The sequence below is a fragment of the Microchirus variegatus genome, assembly GCF_963457635.1.
Source record: "Microchirus variegatus genome assembly, chromosome: 4".
Taxonomy (NCBI): domain Eukaryota; kingdom Metazoa; phylum Chordata; class Actinopteri; order Pleuronectiformes; family Soleidae; genus Microchirus; species Microchirus variegatus.
In genome coordinates this window covers 37,366,624-37,391,347 of record NC_139805.1, presented here as the reverse complement: position 1 = coordinate 37,391,347, position 24,724 = coordinate 37,366,624, and the positions used below count along the sequence as shown (strand labels likewise).

General features: G+C 39.1%; 1 protein-coding gene across 2 annotated transcripts in view; it reads right to left on the bottom strand.

The window, feature by feature from the left end:
- The window catches only part of chd1l (chromodomain helicase DNA binding protein 1-like), a 30,496-nt gene that overhangs the window by 2,578 nt on the left and 3,194 nt on the right, over window positions 1-24,724 (bottom strand). The window contains exons 6-22 of one of the 2 annotated variants that reach the window (XM_083887630.1): window positions 23,249-23,330; window positions 23,003-23,165; window positions 22,760-22,915; window positions 20,640-20,732; window positions 20,445-20,541; window positions 20,292-20,365; window positions 20,092-20,202; window positions 18,172-18,286; window positions 17,554-17,710; window positions 13,335-13,587; window positions 12,232-12,377; window positions 9,686-9,849; window positions 4,121-4,341; window positions 3,612-3,710; window positions 3,319-3,389; window positions 1,654-1,768; window positions 1-60 (exon numbers count right to left, since the gene is read on the bottom strand). The exon at window positions 1-60 is cut by the window's left edge and continues 49 nt beyond it. In XM_083887630.1, the coding sequence (XP_083743756.1) occupies window positions 1-60; window positions 1,654-1,768; window positions 3,319-3,389; window positions 3,612-3,710; window positions 4,121-4,341; window positions 9,686-9,849; window positions 12,232-12,377; window positions 13,335-13,587; window positions 17,554-17,710; window positions 18,172-18,286; window positions 20,092-20,202; window positions 20,292-20,365; window positions 20,445-20,541; window positions 20,640-20,732; window positions 22,760-22,915; window positions 23,003-23,165; window positions 23,249-23,330 (2,177 nt within the window). The remainder of the gene's footprint in view (window positions 61-1,653; window positions 1,769-3,318; window positions 3,390-3,611; window positions 3,711-4,120; window positions 4,342-9,685; window positions 9,850-12,231; window positions 12,378-13,334; window positions 13,588-17,553; window positions 17,711-18,171; window positions 18,287-20,091; window positions 20,203-20,291; window positions 20,366-20,444; window positions 20,542-20,639; window positions 20,733-22,759; window positions 22,916-23,002; window positions 23,166-23,248; window positions 23,331-24,724) is intronic. The other variant, XM_083887631.1, reaches the window with a different exon arrangement.

Here is a 24,724-nt window from a genome sequence, read left to right as displayed (position 1 = left end):
CAGTTCCGTACCAGTTGAAGCCTTTGGTGGAGTGACCGATGCGAGGCAGGTGAACGCTTGCTGTGTGAGCGAAAGACAACGTTAGCTAGCTAGCTAGCCTGTGGATTACAGCCTTGTTTACGTGGATGAGAGAGCTTTTCTGAAGCTAACTCTTAGGCAACAGAGTAAACATCGTTTCCCAGAATACCCAGAAACTTAACCTCCCAGTCCTCCTTAAAGGGGCGTGCTTAGTTCATAACGTTCCACAAAGTTAGCTCACTAGCTTGTCACTTGGAGCCCTGTTTACATGGATGAGAGACATGAAGCACACATGCTAACAGCTTTTCTGAAGCTAACAACTCTTAAGCAACAAAGTTTACTTCATTTCCCAGAGTTCCTCTCTTTAACTACCCTGTCCTCCTTAAAGGGGCGGGCTTAGTTCATAACGTTCCACAAAGTTAGCTCACTAGCTTGTCACTTGGAGCCCTGTTTACATGGATGAGAGACTTGAAGCACACATGCTAACAGCTTTTCTGAAGCTAACAACTCTTAAGCAACAAAGTTTACTTCATTTCCCAGAGTTCCTCTCTTTAACTACCCTGTCCTCCTTAAAGGGGCGGTCTTCATTCTTATAGCACTCCTCCACCTTAAGTTAGTGAGTTAGCCTGTGGATTACAGGCCTGTTTACATGGATGAGAGACTTGAAGCACACATGCTAACAGCTTTTCTGAAGCTAACAACTCTTAAGCAACAACATTTAAATGTACCTCAATTCCCAGAATTCCTCTCTTCATTGTAAAGCTAGCAACTCTTAGGCAACAGAGTAAACATCATTTCCCAGAATTCCCAGAAACTTAACTACCCTGTCCTCCTTAAAGGGACAGGCTTAGTTCATAACGTTCCACAAAGTTAGCTCACTAGCTTGTCACTTGGAGCCCTGTTTACATGGATGAGAGACTTGAGGCACACATGCTAACAGCTTTTCTGAAGCTAACGACTCTTAATTAATAATCATTCAATTCAATGTCCCTCAACTCCCAGAATTCCTAACCCTTAAAGGGACGGTCTTAATTCTTAAAGCACTCCTCCACCTTAAGTTAGCTAGTTAGCCTGTGGATTACAGCCTTGTTTACATGGATGAGAAACTCGGAGCACACATGCTAACAGCTTTTCTGAAGCTAACAACGCTTAAGCAACAAAGTTTACTTCATTTCCCAGAATTCCTCACTGAACTACCCTGTTTTAAGTCATAATTGGCAACTAAAATAACAATAACATGATTATAATAATTAAATCAAAAATAATATAAGAGCTAATGATTAAATTAATGCTGAATAATTGTTAAATTATTATATTATTACTATAATAATAGTTTGATTTCAGACTGACAGCAGCTTCAACTGTGCAAACAAGCGCACAAGGAAAAGAGTGAGAGAAAAATCAAATTCCTCAGTAATTACAGTGTTTTCACAGGAATGTGTGTGTGTGTGTGTGTGTGTGTGTGTGTGTGTGTGACAGAACACACAGCAGGTCCTGAACATCTCGTCAGTCGAGTCTGACGATAATCAAACCACCTGCCTTTGTGTCGTCGAACATAAACTTGTATTAAAACAAACAGCGGCGTGAAATATAAACCTCATGTCATCCAAACACCGTCCATGTCCATGTCTGTACCTTTGTGTAGTTTGGCAGCCACATAAATCTTCTTCAGACCCTGGTCCAGAGCAGAGAGGAAGATCCCAGACAGACTGTTGTGTTTGTCTCTGTGCTGAGCCACGATCAGAGCCAGCTGAGGTCAAAGAAACAGAGAAAGCAGGTCACAAACAGGACGTTTAGCATCCAACACACACACACATACACACACACACACACACACACACACACACACACACACACACACACACACACGAAGCAAAACTGGTGCATGACAGTGAAACTGCTGACCAGCAATTCTGCAAACCAGCAGCACACACACACACACAATAAGATTTGTGTGTCTCAAAGCAGCCTTAATAGACGAGTAAAAAACAGTATATTTTTTGGTGAAGTGGTGAAAAGCTACTACTGGTTTACACCTAACCCTGACCTCTGACCTCTGTTGTTTTATGGAGCAGAGAAATCAGAAAATATTCACATTTAAGAAGCTGAAAAATGACAGAAACGTGAAAATATTCACATTTAAGAAGCTGAAAAATGACAGAAACATGAAAATATTCACATTTAAGAAGCTGAAAAATGACAAACGTGAAAATATTCACATTTAAGAAGCTGAAAAATGACAGAAACGTGAAAATATTCACATTTAAGAAGCTGAAAAATGACAGAAACATGAAAATATTCACATTTAAGCTGAAAAATGACAGAAACATGAAAATATTCACATTTAAGAAGCTGAAAAATGACAGAAACGTGAAAATATTCACATTTAAGAAGCTGAAAAATGACAGAAACGTGAAAATATTCACATTTAAGAAGCTGAAAAATGACAGAAACGTGAAAATATTCACATTTAAGAAGCTGAAAAATGACAGAAACGTGAAAATATTCACATTTAAGAAGCTGAAAAATGACAGAAACGTGAAAATATTCACATTTAAGAAGCTGAAAAATGACAGAAACGTGAAAATATTCACATTTAAGAAGCTGAAAAATGACAGAAACGTGAAAATATTCACATTTAAGAAGCTGAAAAATGACAGAAACGTGAAAATATTCACATTTAAGAAGCTGAAAAATGACAGAAACGTGAAAATATTCACATTTAAGAAGCTGAAAAATGACAGAAACATGAAAATATTCACATTTAAGAAGCTGAAAAATGACAAACGTGAAAATATTCACATTTAAGAAGCTGAAAAATGACAGAAACGTGAAAATATTCACATTTAAGAAGCTGAAAAATGACAGAAACATGAAAATATTCACATTTAAGCTGAAAAATGACAGAAACATGAAAATATTCACATTTAAGAAGCTGAAAAATGACAGAAACGTGAAAATATTCACATTTAAGAAGCTGAAAAATGACAGAAACGTGAAAATATTCACATTTAAGAAGCTGAAAAATGACAGAAACGTGAAAATATTCACATTTAAGAAGCTGAAAAATGACAGAAACGTGAAAATATTCACATTTAAGAAGCTGAAAAATGACAGAAACGTGAAAATATTCACATTTAAGAAGCTGAAAAACAGTTTTTTACTATTAAAAAGGAAGGTTCATTTGTTTGACATTGTAATTGCTGCTCTATTGTATGGTCTGTATGTTTTATGTATGATATAATAATGAAAATAGTCACTGAATGCAGAGCGTGTTTGATTTAAAACATAAAAACTTACTCGATCCTGGCCGTCCATTCTGGACTGTTTGTCATCGATGGGGAAGAGCAGCACGTTTCCAAGCTCCAGATCTGAGACAAATATATGATTTTTTTAATTTTTACACACTTTTCCAGGACCCATTCCCTCAAATTCAAGGACTGAATGACAGAGTGTTTTCGCAGCAAACAGCAGCAAACTCATAACTCAGTCACATTGTTTCTGTTCACGATGACGAATAACAACAACAACAACAACAACGTACTGCAGCTTTAATTTCGGAGACGAAGACGCGAACAATCGAACAACCTTACCTTTCATCTTTCCTGCCAACTCGTACTGCTTTCGTGGTTCGTCGGATCTCGTCTCGAGAGCAGTAAACAAACCTCCTCTGCCCCAATGACCTGAGTCATCTACACACACACACACACACACACACACACACACACACAAAGTTAAAGTAAAGGTTTAACATATAGGTCAGGGGTTGTTGTTTTTTTGAAGTGTGTTTGCATGACGTAACGACACACAGTCTCTTTGTAAACCACTCACTCTCCCACACCAAACCCCATAGAGAAAATCAATGATTTTAGACACAAGTGGGAAACAGGAGCTGCTGGTCTACTGCTGCCTCATGTGGTCACTTTGTGTCACTTAAATATATATAACGTAAGATTTTTAAAAGCCGAAGTCACAAAATTAGACATTTGAACTTAGTGTGCTGTGATGTTAAAATCACTGGTTTTCTCTATGGGCTTTGGTGTGGGAGAGTGAGTGGTTTACAGACTTTTCCAACAGTTTCCTGCTGCAGAGCTTCGCTCACCGACACAGTGGACAATGATGGCGTCTTCCTTCGCCGCGTGAGGATGAGTCACGTCGCCGAGGACGTAGTGGATCGCTCTGCTGTCGTCAGAGTCCGTGGAACCGACACTGGTGACGTCATCCTCGTCTTCCTCGTCCTCCTCGTCTTCCTCGTCCTCCTCGTCGCTGTCCACAGACTGAAGACACATCGATCTGTAGCCACACGAGTCCCACCAGGCCAGTCTGCAGAGGGACAAACCAAATAAAAAACACTACGTCACTGACGACGCAGCCGCGTACGATAGAGTAACAGCACCATACTGAAGAAAAAAATGATATATAATTGAAGCTAACTAAGGTCGTAATACTGCGAGAAAAAGTGTACTATAAGGAGAATTGTGTTTTATGTGTGTCGTAAAAAAAAATCGTAAATAGTACGATAAAAAGTCGTAATAGTATGATAAAAAAGTCGTAATAGAACAATAAAAAGTTATTATTGTAGGATAACAAAACGTCATAATAGTACGACAAAAGTCGTAATAGTACGATAAAAGTCGTAATAGTACGATAAAAAGGTTGTAATAGTATGATAAAAGTCGTAATAGTACGATAAAAGTCGTAATAGTACGATAAAAAGTCATAATTGTACGATAAAAAAGTTGTAACTTGTATGATAAAAGGTTGTAGTAGTACGATAAAAGTCGTAATAGTACGATAAAAAGGTCGTAATAGTATGATAAAAGTCGTAATAGTACGATAAAAGTCGTAACAGTACGATAAAAAGTTATTACTGTAGGATAACAAAACGTCATAATAGTACGATAAAAAGTCGTAATAGTATGATAAAAAGTTGTTATTGTACGATAACAAAACGCCATAACAGTACGATAAAAGTCGTAATAGTACGATAAAAAAAGTCGTAATTGAACAATAAAAAAGTTGTAATAGTATGATAAAAGTCGTAATAGTACGATAAAAAGTCATAATTGTACGATAAAAAAGTTGTAACTTGTATGATAAAAAGTTGTAGTAGTACGATAAAAGTCGTAATAGTACGATAAAAAGGTCGTAATAGTATGATAAAAGTCGTAATAGTACGATAAAAGTCGTAACAGTACGATAAAAAGTTATTACTGTAGGATAACAAAACGTCATAATAGTACGATAAAAAGTCGTAATAGTATGATAAAAAGTTGTTATTGTACGATAACAAAACGCCATAACAGTACGATAAAAGTCGTAATAGTACGATAAAAAAAGTCGTAATTGAACAATAAAAAAGTTGTAATAGTATGATAAAAGTCGTAATAGTACGATAAAAAGTCATAATTGTACGATAAAAAAGTTGTAACTTGTATGATAAAAAGTTGTAGTAGTACGATAAAAGTCGTAATAGTACGATAAAAAGGTCGTAATAGTATGATAAAAGTCGTAATAGTACGATAAAAGTCGTAACAGTACGATAAAAAGTTATTACTGTAGGATAACAAAACGTCATAATAGTACGATAAAAAGTCGCAATAGTATGATAAAAAGTTGTTATTGTACGATAACAAAACGCCATAACAGTACGATAAAAAGTCGGAATAGTACGATAAAAAAAGTCGTAATAGAACAATAAAAAGTTATTATTGTACGATAACAAAACGTCATAATCGCGCGATAAAAAGTCATGATAGTATGATAAAAAGTAACAATAATGTGAACACGTCATAAAAGTACGATAAAGTCATAAAAGATCGATAAAAAGTCATAATAATACGATAAAAAGTCAGAATGTACCATAAAAAGTCGTAGTAGTACGATAAAATGTTATTGTACAATAAGTCATAATGATATGATAAAAAGTCATAATAGTACGATAAAAAAGTCGTTTCACGATGAGAATAAAGTCGTAATAGTGCGATAAAAGTCGTAATAGTACGATAAAAAGTCGTTTCACGATGAGAATAAAGTCGTAATAGTGCGATAAAAGTCGTAACAGAACGATAAAAAGTCATTTCATGATGAGAACAAAGTCGTAACAGTGACTAATAAAAAAGGCGTCGTGTTATGACGAGAATAGAATCTCAGATGATGATCAGAAGAAAAGCGTGAAACATCTTCACAAATAAGGAAAGACTTCAGCATCTAAAGATCTTGTAAAGATTGTGTAAGAAACTCAGAGGAAATCCTCTCTTCAGTGGAGCAGGAAATGACCACGGCTTACGTCTGTTTCTCAAGAAACAGATTTAAAGTGAAGATTATGGATCCACAAGCAGATCTAAAACATCCCGTAGGGTAAAATATGAAATGATGAATCATGTTTTTCTTCAGTATGATCCCTAATACTCTGTCACAGCTGTGAAACTCACATTCAATTCAATACAGTACAAACACAACATCTTTAGAAGGGAATAGAGCTCCGCCATCTAATGTCACGCAACCAGAACAACGCCATTTTGGCAGGAAGCCTACGATAGTCATAATAGCACGATAAAAAGTCATAATGGTACGATAAAAAGTCGTAATAGCACGATATAAGTCGCAATGGTACGATAAAAAGTGGTTTTATGATGAGAATAAAGTCGTAATAGTACGATAAAAAGTCGTAATTGTATGATAGTCATGATAGCATGATAAAAAGTTGTAATAGTACGATAAAAATGCATAATAGTATGATAAAAAGTCATAAAAGTACGATAAAGTCATAATAGTACGATAAAAAGTCGTAATAGTACGATAAAAAGTCTTGATAGTATGATAAAAAAAGTCATAATAGTACGATTAAAAGTCATAATAGACGATAAAAGTCGCAATAGTACAATAAAAAGTCGTAATAGTACGATAAAAAGTCGTAATAGTATGATAAAAAAAGTCATAATAGTACGATTAAAAGTCATAATAGACGATAAAAGTCGCAATAGTACAATAAAAAGTCATATTAGTATGATAAAAAGTCGCAATAGTATGATAAAAAAAAGTCATAATAGTACGATAAAAAGTCATAATAGTACGATAAAAGTCGCAATAGTACAATAAAAAGTCATAATAGTATGATAAAAGTCGCAATTGTACAATAAAAAGTCATAACAGTACGATAAAAGTCGCAATAGTACAATAAAAAGTCATAATAGTATCGATAAAAAGTCATAATAGTACGATAAAAGTCGTAATAGTACAATAAAAAGTTATAATAGTACGATAAAAAGTCGTAATAGTACAATAAAAAGTCATAATAGAACGATAAAAAGTCATAATAGAACGATAAAAAGTCATAATAGTACGATAAAAAGTCGTAATAGTACAATAAAAAGTCATAATAGAACGATAAAAAGTCATAATAGAACGATAAAAAGTCGTAATAGTATGATAAAAGTCTCAATAGTACAATAAAAAGTCGTAATAGTAGTATGAAAAGTCATAATAATATGATAAATAGTCATAATAGTACTATAAAAAGTCATAACAGTACAATAAAAAGTCATAATAGTGAAATAAAAAAGTCATAATAGTACTATAAAAAGTATTTTTTCAGGAAGCGTCGCTGTTATATATAAGCAGAAGAGCAGCAGGGGGCAGTATAAGGGTCAGATACATTCACTCTGTCAGGTTCCGTGGATTCAAAGTGACAGTCAAGTCTTTTCCTGCCAACATGGCGGCGTAAACAAACTCCTGAGTCACGTGACGTGCGGAGCTCTATGTGCAACACTTTACACTCTGCAGGAAAACAAACCGTGGACTGGTGTAAATCTACAGACGTCACTGTCTCTCTGTCTGTCCTCTGTCTGTCCTCTGTCTGTCCCTCTCTGTCTCTGCCAGGACTTCTCTCTCCTCTGGACGTAAAAACCTGTCAACTGGTGGAAAGTCAACGCGGCGCCACTCCGCACGTGTCCTGCAGAGGGCGCCCTCTGCTGCCGGACTCAACTTGAGCGGCTTCTTCAAAACAAGACCCTGATTGTTTTATTGTTAAAAAAAGTTATTTTCATTATTTATTTGTAGAAATGATTCATCTGCTGAACTTTCACTAACTCTGCCTCCACTCAAACTTTCTTTGGTAAACAAGTCCACGTTATCTTCTTCTGAAAGCTTCAAATTAAAGGGGAAGTCTGGTGTTTTTACACCTGAACGCTAGCTTTGGAAATGTGGGCGTGTACGTGACAGCGACAGACAGGCGACAGACAGACGACAGACAGACGACAGACAGGTGACAGGCCGAGCGACAGACAGGTGACAGACCGGGCGACAGACAGGTGACAGACAGGCGACAGACAGGTGACAGACAGGCGACAGAGAGGAGACAGACAGGCGACAGAGAGGAGACAGACAGGCGACAGACAGGCGACAGAAGACAGGCAGGCGACAGACAGGCGACAGAAGACAGACAGGCGACAGACAGGCGACAGACAGGCGACAGACAGGTGACAGACAGGCGACAGAGAGGCGACAGAGAGGAGACAGACAGGCGACAGACAGGCGACAGAAGACAGACAGACGACAGACAGACGACAGACAGGCGACAGACAGGCAACAGACAGGCGACAGACAGGAGACAGACAGACAGGTGACAGACAGGCAACAGACAGACGACAGACAGGAGACAGACATGCAACAGACAGGAGACAGACAGGCGACAGACAGGCGACGGACAGACGACAGACACGTGACAGACAAGCGACAGACACGCAACAGACAGACGACAGACACGTGACAGACAAGGGACAGACACGTGACAGACAGGAGACAGACATGTGACAGGCAAGGGACAGACACGTGACAGACAGGAGACAGACACGTGACAGACAAGGGACAGACACGTGACAGACAAGCGACAGACAGGTGACAGACACGCGACAGACACGTGAGAAACACGAGACAGACAGGAGACAGACACTTGACAGACAAGCGACAGACACGTGACAGACAAGCGACAGACACGTGAGAGACACGTGACAGACAAGCGACAGACACGCGACAGACAGGCGACAGACACGTGACAGACACGTGAGAGACACGCGAAAGACAGGAGACAGACACGCGACAGACACGTGACAGACAAGCGACAGACACGCGGCAGACAGGAGACGGACAAGTGACAACTGCGCTGTCAGACAGGAGACAGACAGACGAGCAACAGACAGGCAACGACAGACAATTGACAGACAGGCGACAGAGAGGTGACAGACAGGCGACAGACAATGGACAGACAATGGACAGACAGGTGACAGCCGCGGCGACACAGACAAGCGACAGACAGATGACAGACAGGTGACAGACAGATGACAGACAGGTGACAGACAGGTGACAACCGCGACGACACACCCACAAAAATAGCGTAATTCCCCTTTAAGGTTAAGTACAAATCAAAGACTCCGCCCATTTAAGTTTAAAAATCTAAGGGGAAAAAAAGTGACTTTTATCTTAAACGTAGTTTAAAATGATCCGAGAGGATTTCTGAGCTGCTTTGTTAACACAAATATCGCAGTAATGTCTGAACTGTGACGTGTTGAAAAGCGCATAAACGCGTGGCTGATGTGAAGATGAGGTCAAAGGTCAAAGGTCAGACCTGCTGAAGCTGCTGTTAGCATTAAGGTTCAATCATCTTTACTTTTTCTTGTATTTTTGCTCTTGCTGTCTCTTCCTGATGTCCTCCTGAGTCTTGGCTCTCTTGGCCGCGGCCTCTTCTCTCTTCTGTCGCCTCAGCTCCAGCTCGGCCTCGCTCAGACGTTTCCTCTTCCTCGTTGGAATCCCGGCAGCGAACGACAGCGTTCCCTGAAAATCAGTGATTTTAAACATCACAGCACACATCACTAAGTCTGTATACTATGATAAATAAGTCCTAATAGTACGATAGTCGTAATTGTACGATAAAAAGTCGTAATATTACGAAAGTCATAATAGCATGATAAAACGTCGTAAAAGTACAATAAAAACTTGTCATAATAGTACTATAAATAGTCGTAATAGTACAATAGTCATAATAGCGCAAAAAAAAGTCGTAATAGTACTATAAAAAGTCGTAATAGTACGATAACAAGTGGTTTCATGATGAGAATAAAGTAATAGTACAATAAAAATTTGTTATTGTATGATAAAAAGTCGTAATAGCAGGATAAAAAGTCGTAATAGTACAATTAAAAGTCGTAATAGTGCGATAGTCATAATAGCACGATAAAAAGTCGTAATAGCAGGATAAAAAGTCGTAATAGTACGATAAAAAGTCGTAATAGCAGGATAAAAAGTCGTAATTGTACGATAAAAAGTCGTAATATTACGAAAGTCATAATAGCACGATAAAAAGTCGTAAAAGTACAATAAAAACTTGTCATAATAGTACTATAAATAGTCGTACTAGTACAATAGTCATAATGGCGCAATAAAAAGTCGTAATAGCAGGATAAAAAGTCGTAATAGTACGATAAAATGTCGTAATAGCACGATAAAAAGTCGTAATTGTACGATAAAAAGTCGTAATATTACGAAAGTCATAATAGCACTATAAAAAGTCGTAAAAGTATAATAAAAACTTGTCATGATAGTACTATAAATAGTCGTAATAGTACAATAGTCATAATAGCGCGATAAAAAGTCGTAATAGCAGGATAAAAAGTCGTAATAGTACGATTAAAAGTCTTAATAGTACGATAGTCATAATAGCACGATAAAAAGTCGTAAAAGTATAATAAAAACTTGTCATAATAGTACTATAAATAGTCGTAATAGTACAATAGTCATAATAGAACGATAAAAAGTCGTAATAGCAGGATAAAAAGTCGTAATAGTACGATAAAAAGTCGTAATAGCAGGATAAAAAGTCGTAATAGTACGATAGTCATACTAGTACGTTAAAAAGTCGTAATAGTACGATAGTCATACTAGTACGTTAAAAAGTCGTAATAGTACGATAGTCATACTAGTACGATAAAAAGTCGTAATAGCAGGATAAAAAGTCGTAATAGTACGATAGTCATAATAGCACGATAAAAAGTCGTAAAAGTACAATAAAAACTTGTCATAATAGTACTATAAATAGTTGTACTAGTACAATAGTCATAATGGCGCGATAAAAAGTCGTAATAGCAGGATAAAAAGTCATAATAGTACGATAAAAAGTCGTAATAGCACGATAAAAAGTCGTAATTGTACGATAAAAAGTCGTAATATTACGAAAGTCATAATAGCACTATAAAAAGTCGTAAAAGTATAATAAAAACTTGTCATGATAGTACTATAAATAGTCGTAATAGTACAATAGTCATAATAGCGCAATAAAAAGTCGTAATAGCAGGATAAAAAGTCGTAATAGTACGATTAAAAGTCTTAATAGTACGATAGTCATAATAGCACGATAAAAAGTCGTAAAAGTATAATAAAAACTTGTCATAATAGTACTATAAATAGTCGTAATAGTACAATAGTCATAATAGAACGATAAAAAGTCGTAATAGCAGGATAAAAAGTCGTAATAGTACGATAAAAAGTCGTAATAGCAGGATAAAAAGTCGTAATAGTACGATAGTCATACTAGTACGTTAAAAAGTCGTAATAGTACGATAGTCATACTAGTACGTTAAAAAGTCGTAATAGTACGATAGTCATACTAGTACGATAAAAAGTCGTAATAGTACGATAGTCATACTAGTACGTTAAAAAGTCGTAATAGTACGATAGTCATACTAGTACGTTAAAAAGTCGTAATAGTACGATAGTCATAATAGCACGATAAAAAGTCGTAAAAGTACAATAAAAACTTGTCATAATAGTAATATAGTCGTAATAGTACAATAGTCATAATAGCAGGATAAAAAGTCGTAATAGTACGATAAAAAGTCGTAATAGCAGGATAAAAAGTCGTAATAGTACGATTAAAAGTCGTAAAAGTACAATAAAAACTTGTCATAATAGTACTATAAATAGTCGAAATAGTACAATAGTCATAATAGCGCGATAAAAAGTCGTAAAAGTACTATAAAAAGTCGTAATAGTACGATAAAAAGTCGTAATCGCATGATAAAAGTCGTTTCATGAACCAGTGATTTTAACATCACAGCACACAGGAGTTGTTGATCCACTGCTGCCTCCATCACTGAGTTCAAACGTCTTATTTTGTCATTGAAAATCCTCTGTTCAGACAATACAAAGATGAACTCTTACTCCAGCCTTGTGACGCAGCACTCGTCCCTGTCCCGTCTGTGAGTGAGCGGCGGCCTGATGCTCCTCCACCAAGCGGTCGAAGGCGTTGAGGTCTTTAGAGCTGGTGCTCTGTCTGTAGTCTTTGCCTTCAAAGTAGTACATGTGATCTGACAGAGGGGGGCAGCACCACAGAGAGAGAGAGGCGTCATTATTTATCATGTTTCTATTCATGTACGCAGATTAAATACGAGGCGAAATACGGTGTCAGTTTGCATCATGACAACAGCGCCCCCTGTAGTGAGAACAAAAGCTACATCAGCTTAAGTTGACTGTTTATGTTCATGTCTCACTGTTAGACATGGACTTTTTTCCAGTTTGTAAACCACTCACTCTCCCACACCAAACCTCATAGAGAAAATCAGTGATTTTAGCTCACGGGGACACAGGAGCTGCTGGTCTACTGCTGCCTCGTGTGGTCACTTTGTGTCACTTAAATAAATATAACGTCAGACTTTCAAATGCCGAAGTGTTAAAATAAGTCATTGTAAGGACCGGCAAAAATGTGCTTACTTTGTAAAAGTCGTAATAGTACGATAGTCGTAATAGCAGGATAAAAAGTCGTAATAGTCCGATAAAAAGTCGTAATAGCGGGATAAAAAGTCGTAATAGTACGATAAAAAGTCGTAATAGGACGATAGTCATAATAGCAGGATAAATAGTCGTAATAGTACAATAGTCATAATATCGTGATAAAAAGTCGTAATAGTACTATAAAAAGTCGTAATAGTACGTTAAAAGTCATAATAGTACGATAAAAAGTCATAATAGTATGATAAAAAAGTCATAAAACTACGATAAAAAGTCATAATAGTATGATAGTCATAATAGCAGGATAAAAAGTCGTAATAGTACGAAAAATAAATAAATATAACTTCAGACTTTCAAATGCCGAAGTGTTAAAATAAGTCATTGTGAGCTAAAATCACTTGTTTTCTCTATGGGCTTTGGTGTGGGAGAGTGAGTGGTTTCCTGTTGGAAAAGTCTGTCTAACAGTGAAGATAAAGACATTAGCTGTTGTAGATTTTGGACTGATGTGAGATGGTGCAGTGGTCACTAAAACAAACTTCTGTCTGATTCTTCCTCTTCCTCCTCCTCCTCCTCCTCCTCCTCCTCCTCCTCTTCGACTTCATCCTCCTCCTCGTCCTCGTCCTCTTCGTCCTCTTCGTCCTCCTCGTCCCCGGGCGAGCCCGCGTCCTCGTCGTTCAGCCACCGCCCGTTGCGCGACGGCCCGAGGATCCTCTCCATTTTCACGTCCTGCACGGAGCTCTCGTCCGACGACAGGAGCTTATCCACGCCGAACTTCAGGATCTCGCTGAGCTGCGTTCGCGTTTTGCGGCGCAGGAAACGACAGAGCGGCGGTGAGAGCAGAACAACAGCAACAACACCACCACCACCACCGACACACAGCTGGAGTGGTTAGGTGTAAATGTGAAGACAGGAAGTGTGAGGATTCAGAGAAACACACACACACACACACTCTTGTACTTGTGGCATACTGAGGACCGGGTAAACGTGCTGACAAAGTGAGGACCAGCATTTCCACTTTATAAATCAACACAATTACAAATACTTACTTCATGAATGACACCTATAAAGAACTACTGGGTGCAGTACCATAAAATGCCTGCAGGTGGAGCCCCAGAGCAAAAAGTGTGTGAAACACCAGGGTTGGAAAACGTTTTTTTTTTTGTACCAAATTGAGGAGCTCAGCATGTTTACAACCTAAGGAAGTGATTTGAATGAAAACAAAGCGAGGACCGGCCAAAAATGTCCTTACTTTGTAAAAATGACCTCACTTTGTTGGTTAAAAAACCCTCACTGGTCCTCAGTATGCCGCAAGTACAAGAACACACACACACTCTTTTACTTGCTGCATAATGAGGACCAGGTAAACGTGCTGACAAAGTGAGGACCAGCATTTCCACTTTATAAATCAACACAATTACAAATACTTACTTCATGAATGACACCTATAAAGAACTACTGGGTGCAGTACCATAAAATGCCTGTAGGTGGAGCCCCAGAGCAAAAAGTGTGTGAAACACCAGGGCAGAAAACGGGTTTTATTTTGTACCAAATTGAGGACCTCAGCATGTTTACAACCTAAGGAAGTGATTTCAATGAAAACAAAGCCAAAATGTCCTCACTTCGTGAAAATGACCTCACTTTGTTGGTTAAAAACCCCTCACTGGTCCTCAGTATGCCGCAAGTACAAGAACACACACACATTCTTGTACTTGCGGCATACTGAGGACCGGGTAAACGTGCTGACAAAGTGAGGACCAGCATTTCCACTTTATAAATCAACACAATTACAAATATCTACTTCATGAATGACATCTATAAAGAACTACTGGGTGCAGTACCATAAAATGTCTGCAGGTGGAGCCCCAGAGCAAAAAGTGTGTGAAACACCAGGGTTGGAAAACTTTTTTTTTTTGTACCAAATTGAGGAGCTCAGCATGTTTACAACCTAAGGAAGTGATTTCAATGAAAACAAAGCCAAAATGTCCTCACTTCGTAAAAATGACCTCACTTTGTTGGTTAAAAACCCCTCACTGGTCCTCAGTATGCCGCAAGTACAAGAACACACACGCACACTCTTGTACTTGCTGCCTAATGAGGACCAGGTAAACGTGCTGACAAAGTGAGGACCAGCATTTCCACTTTATAAATCAACACAATTACAAATACTTACTTCATGAATGACACCTATAAAGAACTACTGGGTGCAGTACCATAAAATGCCTGCAGGTGGAGCCCCAGAGCAAAAAGTGTGTGAAACACCAGGGCAGGAAAACGGGGGTTTTTTTGTACAAAATTGAGGACTTCAGCATGTTTACAACCTAAGGAAGTGATTTCAATAAAAAAAAAGCGAGGACCGCCGAAAAATGTCCTCACTTCGTTAAAATGACCTCACTTTGTTGGTTAAAAAACCCTCACTGGTCCTCAGTATGCCACAAGTACAAGAACACACATACATTCTTGTACTTGCGGCATAATGAGGACCAGGTAAATGTGTTTACAAAGTGAGGACCAGCAATTCCACTTTATAAATCAACACAAATAGAAATATCTCCTTCATGAATGACACCTATAAAGAACTACTGGGTGCAGTACCATAACATGTCTGCAGGTGGAGCCCTAGAGCAAAAAGTGTGTGAAACACCAGGGCTGGAAAACGGTTTTTTTTTGTACCAAATTGAGGAGCTCAGCATGTTTACAACCTAAGGAAGTGATTTCAATGAAAACAAAGCCAAAATGTCCTCACTTCATGAAAATGACCTCACTTTGTTGGTTAAAAACCCTCACTGGTCCTCAGTATGCCGCAAGAACAGGAACACACACACACACACACACATTCTTGTACTTGCTGCATAATGAGGACCAGGTAAACGTGCTGACAAAGTGAGGACCAGCATTTCCACTTTATAAATCAACACAATTACAAATATCTACTTCATGAATGACACCTATAAAGAACTACTGGGTGCAGTACCATAAAATGTCTGCAGGTGGAGCCCCAGAGCAAAAAGTGTGTGAAACACCAGGGTTGGAAAACTTTTTTTTTTTGTACCAAATTGAGGAGCTCAGCATGTTTACAACCTAAGGAAGTGATTTCAATGAAAACAAAGCCAAAATGTCCTCACTTCGTAAAAATGACCTCACTTTGTTGGTTAAAAACCCCTCACTGGTCCTCAGTATGCCGCAAGTACAAGAACACACACGCACACTCTTGTACTTGCTGCCTAATGAGGACCAGGTAAACGTGCTGACAAAGTGAGGACCAGCATTTCCACTTTATAAATCAACACAATTACAAATACTTACTTCATGAATGACACCTATAAAGAACTACTGGGTGCAGTACCATAAAATGCCTGCAGGTGGAGCCCCAGAGCAAAAAGTGTGTGAAACACCAGGGCAGGAAAACGGGGGTTTTTTTGTACAAAATTGAGGAGCTCAGCATGTTTACAACCTAAGGAAGTGATTTGAATGAAAACAAAGCGAGGACCGGCCAAAAATGTCCTTACTTTGTAAAAATGACCTCACTTTGTTGGTTAAAAAACCCTCACTGGTCCTCAGTATGCCGCAAGTACAAGAACACACACACATTCTTGTACTTGCGGCATAATGAGGACCAGGTAAACGTGTTGACAAAGTGAGGACCAGCAATTCCACTTTATAAATCAACACAATTACAAATATCTACTTCATGAATGACACCTATAAAGAACTACTGGGTGCAGTACCATAAAATGCCTGTAGGTGGAGCCCCAGAGCAAAAAGTGTGTGAAACACCAGGGTTGGAAAACGTTTTTTTTTTTGTACCAAATTGAGGAGCTCAGCATGTTTACAACCTGAGGAAGTGATTTCAATGAAAACAAAGCCAAAATGTCCTCACTTCGTGAAAATGCCCTCACTTTGTTGGTTAAAAACCCCTCACTGGTCCTCAGTATGCCGCAAGTACAAGAACACACGCACACACATTCTTGTACTTGCGGCATAATGAGGACCGGGTAAACGGGTTGACAAAGTGAGGACCAGCATTTCCACTTTATAAATCAACACAAATAGAAATATCTCCTTCACGAATAACATCTATAAAAAACTACTGGGTGCAGTACCATAAAATGTCTGCAGGTGGAGCCCCAGAGCAAAAAGTGTGTGAAACACCAGGGTTGGAAAACGTTTTTTTTTTGTACCAAATTGAGGAGCTCAGCATGTTTACAACCTAAGGAAGTGATTTGAATGAAAACAAAGCGAGGACCGGCCAAAAATGTCCTTACTTTGTAAAAATGACCTCACTTTGTTGGTTAAAAAACCCTCACTGGTCCTCAGTATGCCGCAAGTACAAGAACACACACACATTCTTGTACTTGCGGCATAATGAGGACCAGGTAAACGTGCTGACAAAGTTGGGACCAGCAATTCCACTTTATAAATCAACACAAATAGAAATATCTCCTTCATGAATGACATCTATAAAGAACTACTGGGTGCAGTACCATAACATGTCTGCAGGTGGAGCCCCAGAGCAAAAAGTGTGTGAAACACCAGGGCAGGAAAACGGGGGTTTTTTTGTACAAAATTGAGGACCTCAGCATGTTTACAACCTAAGGAAGTGATTTCAATGAAAACAAAGCCAAAATGTCCTCACTTCGTGAAAATGACCTCACTTTGTTGGTTAAAAACCCCTCACTGGTCCTCAGAATGCCACAAGTACAAGAACACACACACACACACACACACACACACACACACACACACACACACACACACCTGCATGCCCTGTGCTGTGCTGGTGGTAGGCTGATCGAGTAAAGAGAAGCGCCCCTCTTCGATCACCGTGTTGGTGAGGTCCAGCTTGGACACGGCACGAGAGTACATCATCTCCTCCACGGTGTCTCTGGCCAGAAGACGGATCACTTTCACCGGTCTGTAAACACACCGCACAATTATTATTATTATTATTATTATTATTATTGTTATTATTAAAGGGCCAGTGCTCTAAACCTCAGGCCTGGGTCATACCATCACAGACAAACTCAAACAAAGTTCATCTCATTTCCCCCTCGTTTTAACCAGTCTGACTTTAACGTGTGAGTCCCAGGTATTAATCATGCTAAATCTGTGATTTTTGCTGGTCTGCTGCTGCCTCGTGTGGTCACTTTGTGTCACTGAAGTAAATCCAAATAAAGGATTTCAAAAGCCGAAGTGACAAAATAAGACATTTGAACTTAGTGATGGAGGCAGCAGTGGATCAACAACTCCTGTGAACTCCTGTGTCTCTGTGCTGTTAAAAATCACTGGTTTTCTCTATGGGCTTTGGTGTGGGAGAGTGAGTGGTTTTACAGACTTCAGTTTCCAGTCAGAAACAGCTATGAAAGGCAGCGTCACCTGCTCTGACCGATGCGATGGCAGCGAGCTGCGGCCTGCAGGTCGTTCTGAGGGTTGAAGTCAGTGTCCACGAACACGACGGTGTCAGCGGCCGTGAGGTTTAAGCCCACTCCACCTGCAGACACAGGGCAGGGCACACGCATGACGCTCAGGTCACACAGGAATTTATAATAAAACTTTATTTAAAAAAAAATTACATGAAGGCAATTCATTTTTCAAATTCACAAACTTTCAAGGATTTCAAGGACCTGTGGGAAGGGCACAGTGGTGGAGTGACACATGTCTATTGAGTGCGATTTTGAAGGGCCTTGAATTTTTCTTCCAAATTGCAAGGACCCTTTAGGAGCTACTTTTAAGGCCTTGGGAATTTTTTTTTTTCACAAACTTTCAAGGATTTCAAGGACCTTGATTTTTTTTTTCAAAATTGCAAGGACTCTTCAGGAGCTACTTTTAAGGCCTTGTGAATTTTTTTTTTTTTTTCACAAACTTTCAAGGATTTCAAGGACCTTGATTTTTTTTTTCCAAATTGCAAGGACTCTTCATGAGCTACTTATAAGGCCTTGAGAAAACTTATTTTTTACACTTTCAAGGATTTCAAGGACCTGTGGGAAGGGGGACATGTCCATTGAGTGCGATTTTCAAACATTTTCAAGGGCCTTGAATTGTTTTCCAAAATTTCAAGGACCCTTCAGGAGCTACTTTTAAGGCCCTGGGGTAATCTTTTTTTTTTTTTACAAACTTTCAAGGATTTCAAGGAACTTGATTTTTTTTCCCCAAATTTCAAGGACCCTTCAGGAGCTAGTTTTAAGGCCTTGGGGAAAAACACTTTTTTTTTTACCAAAATTTCAAGGATTTCAAGGACCTGTGGGAAGGGGGACATGTCCATTGAGTGCGATTTTCAAACATTTTCAAGGGCCTTGAATTGTTTTCCAAAATTTCAAGGACCCTTCAGGAGCTACTTTTAAGGCCTTGAGGAAAACTTTTTTTTTTACACTTTCAAGGATTTCATGGACCTGTGGGAAGGGGGACATGTCCATTGAGGGTGATTTTGAAACATTTTCAAGGGCCTTGAATTTAATTTCCCCAAATTTCAAGGACCCTTCAGGAGCTGCTTTTAAGGCCTTGGGAATTTTTTTTTTTTTTTTACACGTTCAAGGATTTCAAGGACCTGTGGCAAGGGGAGATATGTCCATTGAGGGCGATTTTCAAACATTTTCAAGGGCCTTGAATTTTTTTTCCCCAAATTTCAAGGACCCTTCAGGAGCTGCTTTTAAGGCCTAGGGGAAAACAACCTTCTTTTTTTTTCCAAACTTTCAAGGATTTCAAGGACCTGTGGGAAGGGGAGACATGTCCATTGAGTGTGATTTTGAAACATTTTCAAGGGCCTTGAATTTTTTTTTCCAAATTTCAAGGACCCTTGGGGAGCTACTTTTAAGGCCTTGGGGAAAAAAGGCCTTAAAAGTTTAGAAACTTTCAAGGATTTCAAGGACCTTGAATTTTTTTTTTCCAAATGTCAAGGACCCTTCAGAAAATACTTTTAATGCCTTGGGGATTTTTTTTTTTACAAACTTTCAAGGATTTCAAGGACCCTTGGGGAGCTACTTTTAAGGCCTTGGGGAAATAATTACAATTTACAAACTTTCAAGAATTTTGACGATCCATTTGTGAATAAAAAAATAAAAATTCAAGGCCATTGAAATTGTTGAACATGACCATAAAAAGACATGTGGTCATTGAAAGTGCTTTGGATTTTGTGCAAGAAAGAAGTTAAGTTAATATTTTTCCAAATTCACAAACATTCAAGGATTTCAAGCACTTTCAATGACCTGTGTCTATTTAAAGCAATTGTTTTTTTTAATTCACACATCTTTCAAGGACCCTTGAGAACCCTGTGAAGAAGTAAAAAGGTGTGTTGATCACCTGCTTTAGTGCTGAGCAGAAAGATGAAAACGTCTTTGCTGCTGAAGTTCTTCACGGCCAGATTTCGTTCTTCTCCTCGGACTGAACCGTCCAGACGCTCGTAGCTGTAATCTGAAGAAGACAGCAGCAATATTTAGTGTTTAAAGTGAAATAAATAAACACACGGTGATATTAAATGTTTAAAATAAAAAAAGAATCACTTTTGTACTCCAAATAATCCTGGATTATATCCAGCATCCTGGTCATCTGAGAGAACAGCAGCACTCGATGACCGCTGAGAAAAGAAAACGACAGGTTTATCTCCTCATTCATCACAGGTTGACTTTGACTCAGTGACTCAGTGTTGCACTGACTCTTTGTGCAGCAGAGTCAGAATGCTGTCCAGCACACAGAGTTTCCCACTGGCTTCAATCAGATGTTCTCCCATCTGAAACGGCTCCGGTTCCACACCTGAACACAACACAAAGCACCACAGATAATATAAAAAAACAAATATAAATATGAATAAATGATCAACTCTGCAGGACAAAGTGAGACAGATCACTGACCGTCAAACAGATACGGGTGATTGACACATTTCCTCAGGTTCACCAGGATGTTCAACAGTCGAGTCTTGTTACGCTGCTCGTTTCCAAACGCCTCTGAAAACACAGTTCATAAGAGCTCATAAAAGCTCATCAGAGCTCATAAAAGCTCACAAGAGTTCATAAGAGCTCATAAAAGTTCATCAGAGTTCATAAAAGTTCATAAGAGCTCATAAGAGTTCACAAGAGCTCATAAGAGTTCATAAGAGCTCACAAGAGTTCATAAGAGCTCATAAGAGTTCACAAGAGCTCATAAGAGTTCATAAGAGCTCATAAGAGTTCATAAGAGCTCATAAAAGTTCATAAGAGTTCATAAAGGTTCATAAGAGTTCATAAGAGCTCATAAGAGCTCATAAGAGTTCATAAAGGTTCATAAGAGTTCATAAGAGCTCACAAGAGTTCATAAAGGTTCATAAGAGTTCATAAGAGCTCACAAGAGTTCATAAAGGTTCATAAGAGTTCATAAAGGTTCATAAGAGCTCATAAGAGTTCACAAGAGCTCATAAGAGTTCATAAGAGCTCACAAGAGTTCATTAAGGTTCATATAAGTTCATAATAGTTCATAAAGGTTCATAAGAGTTCATAAGAGCTCATAAAGGTTCATAAGAGTTCATAAGAGCTCATAAAGGTTCATCAGAGCTCACAAGAGTTCATAAGAGCTCATAAGAGCTCATAAGTTCACAAGAGCTCATAAGAGTTCATAAGAGCTCACAAGAGTTCATACGAGATCATAAGAGCTCATAAAGGTTCATAAGAGATCATAAGAGCTCACAAGAGCTCATAAGAGTTCATAAGAGCTCACAAGAGTTCATAAGAGATCATAAGAGCTCATAAAGGTTCATAAGAGTTCACAAGAGTTCATAAAGGTTCATAAGAGTTCATAAGAGCTCATAAGAGTTCATAAAGGTTCATAAGAGTTCATAAGAGTTCACAAGAGTTCATAAGAGCTCACAAGAGTTCATTAAGGTTCATATAAGTTCATAATAGTTCATAAAGGTTCATAAGAGTTCATAAGAGCTCATAAAGGTTCATAAGAGCTCACAAGAGTTCATAAGAGCTCATAAGAGCTCATAAGTTCACAAGAGCTCATAAGAGTTCATAAGAGCTCACAAGAGTTCATACGAGATCATAAGAGCTCATAAAGGTTCATAAGAGTTCACAAGAGTTCATAAAGGTTCATAAGAGTTCATAAAGGTTCATAAGAGTTCATAAAGGTTCATAAGAGCTCATAAGAGTTCATAAAGGTTCATAAGAGCTCATAAGGGTTCATAAGATTACATAAGAGTTCACAAGAGTTCATAAAGGTTCATAAGAGTTCACAAGAGTTCATAAAGGTTCATAAGAGTTCATAAGAGCTCATAAGAGTTCATAAAGGTTCATAAGAGTTCATAAGAGTTCACAAGAGTTCATTAAGGTTCATATAAGTTCATAATAGTTCATAAAGGTTCATAAGAGCTCACAAGAGTTCATAAGAGCTCATAAGAGCTCATAAGTTCACAAGAGCTCATAAGAGTTCATAAGAGCTCACAAGAGTTCATACGAGATCATAAGAGCTCATAAAGGTTCATAAGAGTTCACAAGAGTTCATAAAGGTTCATAAGAGCTCATAAGAGTTCATAAAGGTTCATAAGAGCTCATAAGGGTTCATAAGATTACATAAGAGTTCACAAGAGTTCATAAAGGTTCATAAGAGTTCATAAAGGTTCATAAGATTACATAAGAGTTCATAAGAACTCATAAAGGTTCATAAGAACTCATTAAGGTTCATTAGAGCTCATAAGATTTCATAAGAGCTCACAAGAGTTCATAAAGGTTCATCAGAGCTCATAAATGTTCATAAGAGCTAATAAGAGCTCATTAAGGTTCATTAGAGTTCACAAGAGTTCACAAGAGCTCACAAGAGTTCATAAGAGCTCATAAAGGTTCATAAGAGTTCATAAAGGTTGATAAGAGCTGATAAGAGCTCATAAGTCATGAAGAGTTATATAATAACATGTCATGTCATGCTCTTGTCCCTTGTGGCACTTTCTAAATAAGATAGACACAAATGTAAATCACTAGGACAGTATGTTGCTGTATCTCACCGGCGTTCTTCATCAGAAGAGCCTTGTAGTATTTCTTCTGCAGCGCAGACATCCCATGATAAACCACCAGCTCCACCTTCCTGGGCAAATCCAGAGCCACCTCTGCTTTGACTCTGCGCAGAAGAAACGGCTCCAGGACCTTCTGAAGTTCAGCAGCTGAACCACACGAGGAGGACACAGTTATACAGACATCGTTGTCTTGACAGCAGCTAACACAAACAGTTTAAAATAGGCGGATCGTACCAAGAGCGGGATTCTTCCGCACGTCTGCGTAATGCTCCACCAAAGAGTCCATCTCGTCCGGGGTGAAGACGCTGGGCTGGATGAAGGTCAGCAGGGAGTAGAGCTCCTGCAGGTTGTTCTGGACGGGTGTTCCTGTGAGCAGGACTGTGAACTTCACAGAGAACTGACACACACACACACACACACACACAGTGAGTGAACAGGTGAGTCCACACACAGGTGAGATGATGAACTGCGACTCGTTACCTGTGTCAGAGTTTTGTGCAACAGCGACTTTGGATTCTTCAGACGATGAGCCTCGTCCACCACCAGCACCTTCCACTTCCACCTGGAGAACAGAGGAACAACCCAAGCCTTCGGTTCACTTCATGTGCAGCAGGGAAATCAAACTCATTTTGCCTTCCGTAGACTTTTCCAACGAGGGAAACTGAAGTTTGTAAACCACTCACTCTCCCTGCACCAAAGCCCATAGAGAAAACCAGTCATTTTTAACATCACAGAGACACAGGAGTTCACAGGAGTTGTTGATCCACTGCTGCCTCCATCACTAAGTTCAAACGTCTTATTTTGTCACTTCGGCTTTTAAAAACCTTTGTTTGGATTTACCAAAGTGACACAAAGTGACCACACGAGGCAGCAGCAGACCAGCAGCTCCTGTGTCCCCATGGGTTAAAATCACTGATTTTCTCTATGGGGTTTGGTGTGGGAGAGTGAGTGAAGAACAACTGATTTTAGCCGCTTAACAAAAGATTTGTCTCATAAAATCTACGTCAGATTAAGTCTACGACGTCTTTAAGAACACGTTCACGTCTTTATTTCACTGTTAGACAGACTTTAACAACAGGAAACTGAAGTTTGTAAACCACTCACTCTCCCACACCAAAGCCCATAGAGAAAACCAGTGATTTTAACATCACAGAGACACAGGAGTTCACAGGAGTTGTTGATCCACTGCTGCCTCCATCACTAAAGGCCACATTATACTTCTCCGACTGCGTATGCGTTATCCGTCTGCGTCACCACGGAGACGCCTCGAGCATTTATACTTCTGCGTCGTGGTGACGGACACTCGCTGCAATTTCCCGCCCGATCAGTAGGGGTCGCTGCGCAAGGTTGTTGTGCTTCTGGCTACAGTGAGCAATGGCGTCCGAGAAAGAAAGAGAGAGAAAGACTGTTGTTGTTGAAAAAGTGGCCGTTTCTCACTTTTCTGTGTCACGGAACGCAGTTTTAAGATAATTTGAGGCGAGAAATTGGCCATTTAGAGTCTAAACATGTGCTGTGTGTGTTAAGATATGACGTATTTATAGTTCGGCAGCGGCGTTATCGGCGGGGATCAGCTCCGCCTCTGTCAGGACGCCCGGAGCGCACTGAGAGCCGGCACAGAGCAGCTTAGCTCAGCCTGTCCTGAGGACCAATCGCAGCTCTTGCCGTCTCCGTAGTCCCTTGACGGAGTGACGGACACTTAAAAAATATTCCGTGCACCCGGAGACGACGCAGAGGCTCTTCGACAGGTTCTGCGTCGACGCAGAGGACTCTGCGTAGCTACGCAGAGCACTTTACGCAGGAGTATAAATTGGGCTTAACTTCAAACATCTCGTTTTAGTGAATTAGGCTTTTGAAATCCTACTTTTCGAATTACTTTATTGGCACAAAGTGACCACACGAGGCAGCAGTAGACCAGCAGCTGCTGTGTCCCTGTGAGCTAAAAACACTGATTTTCTC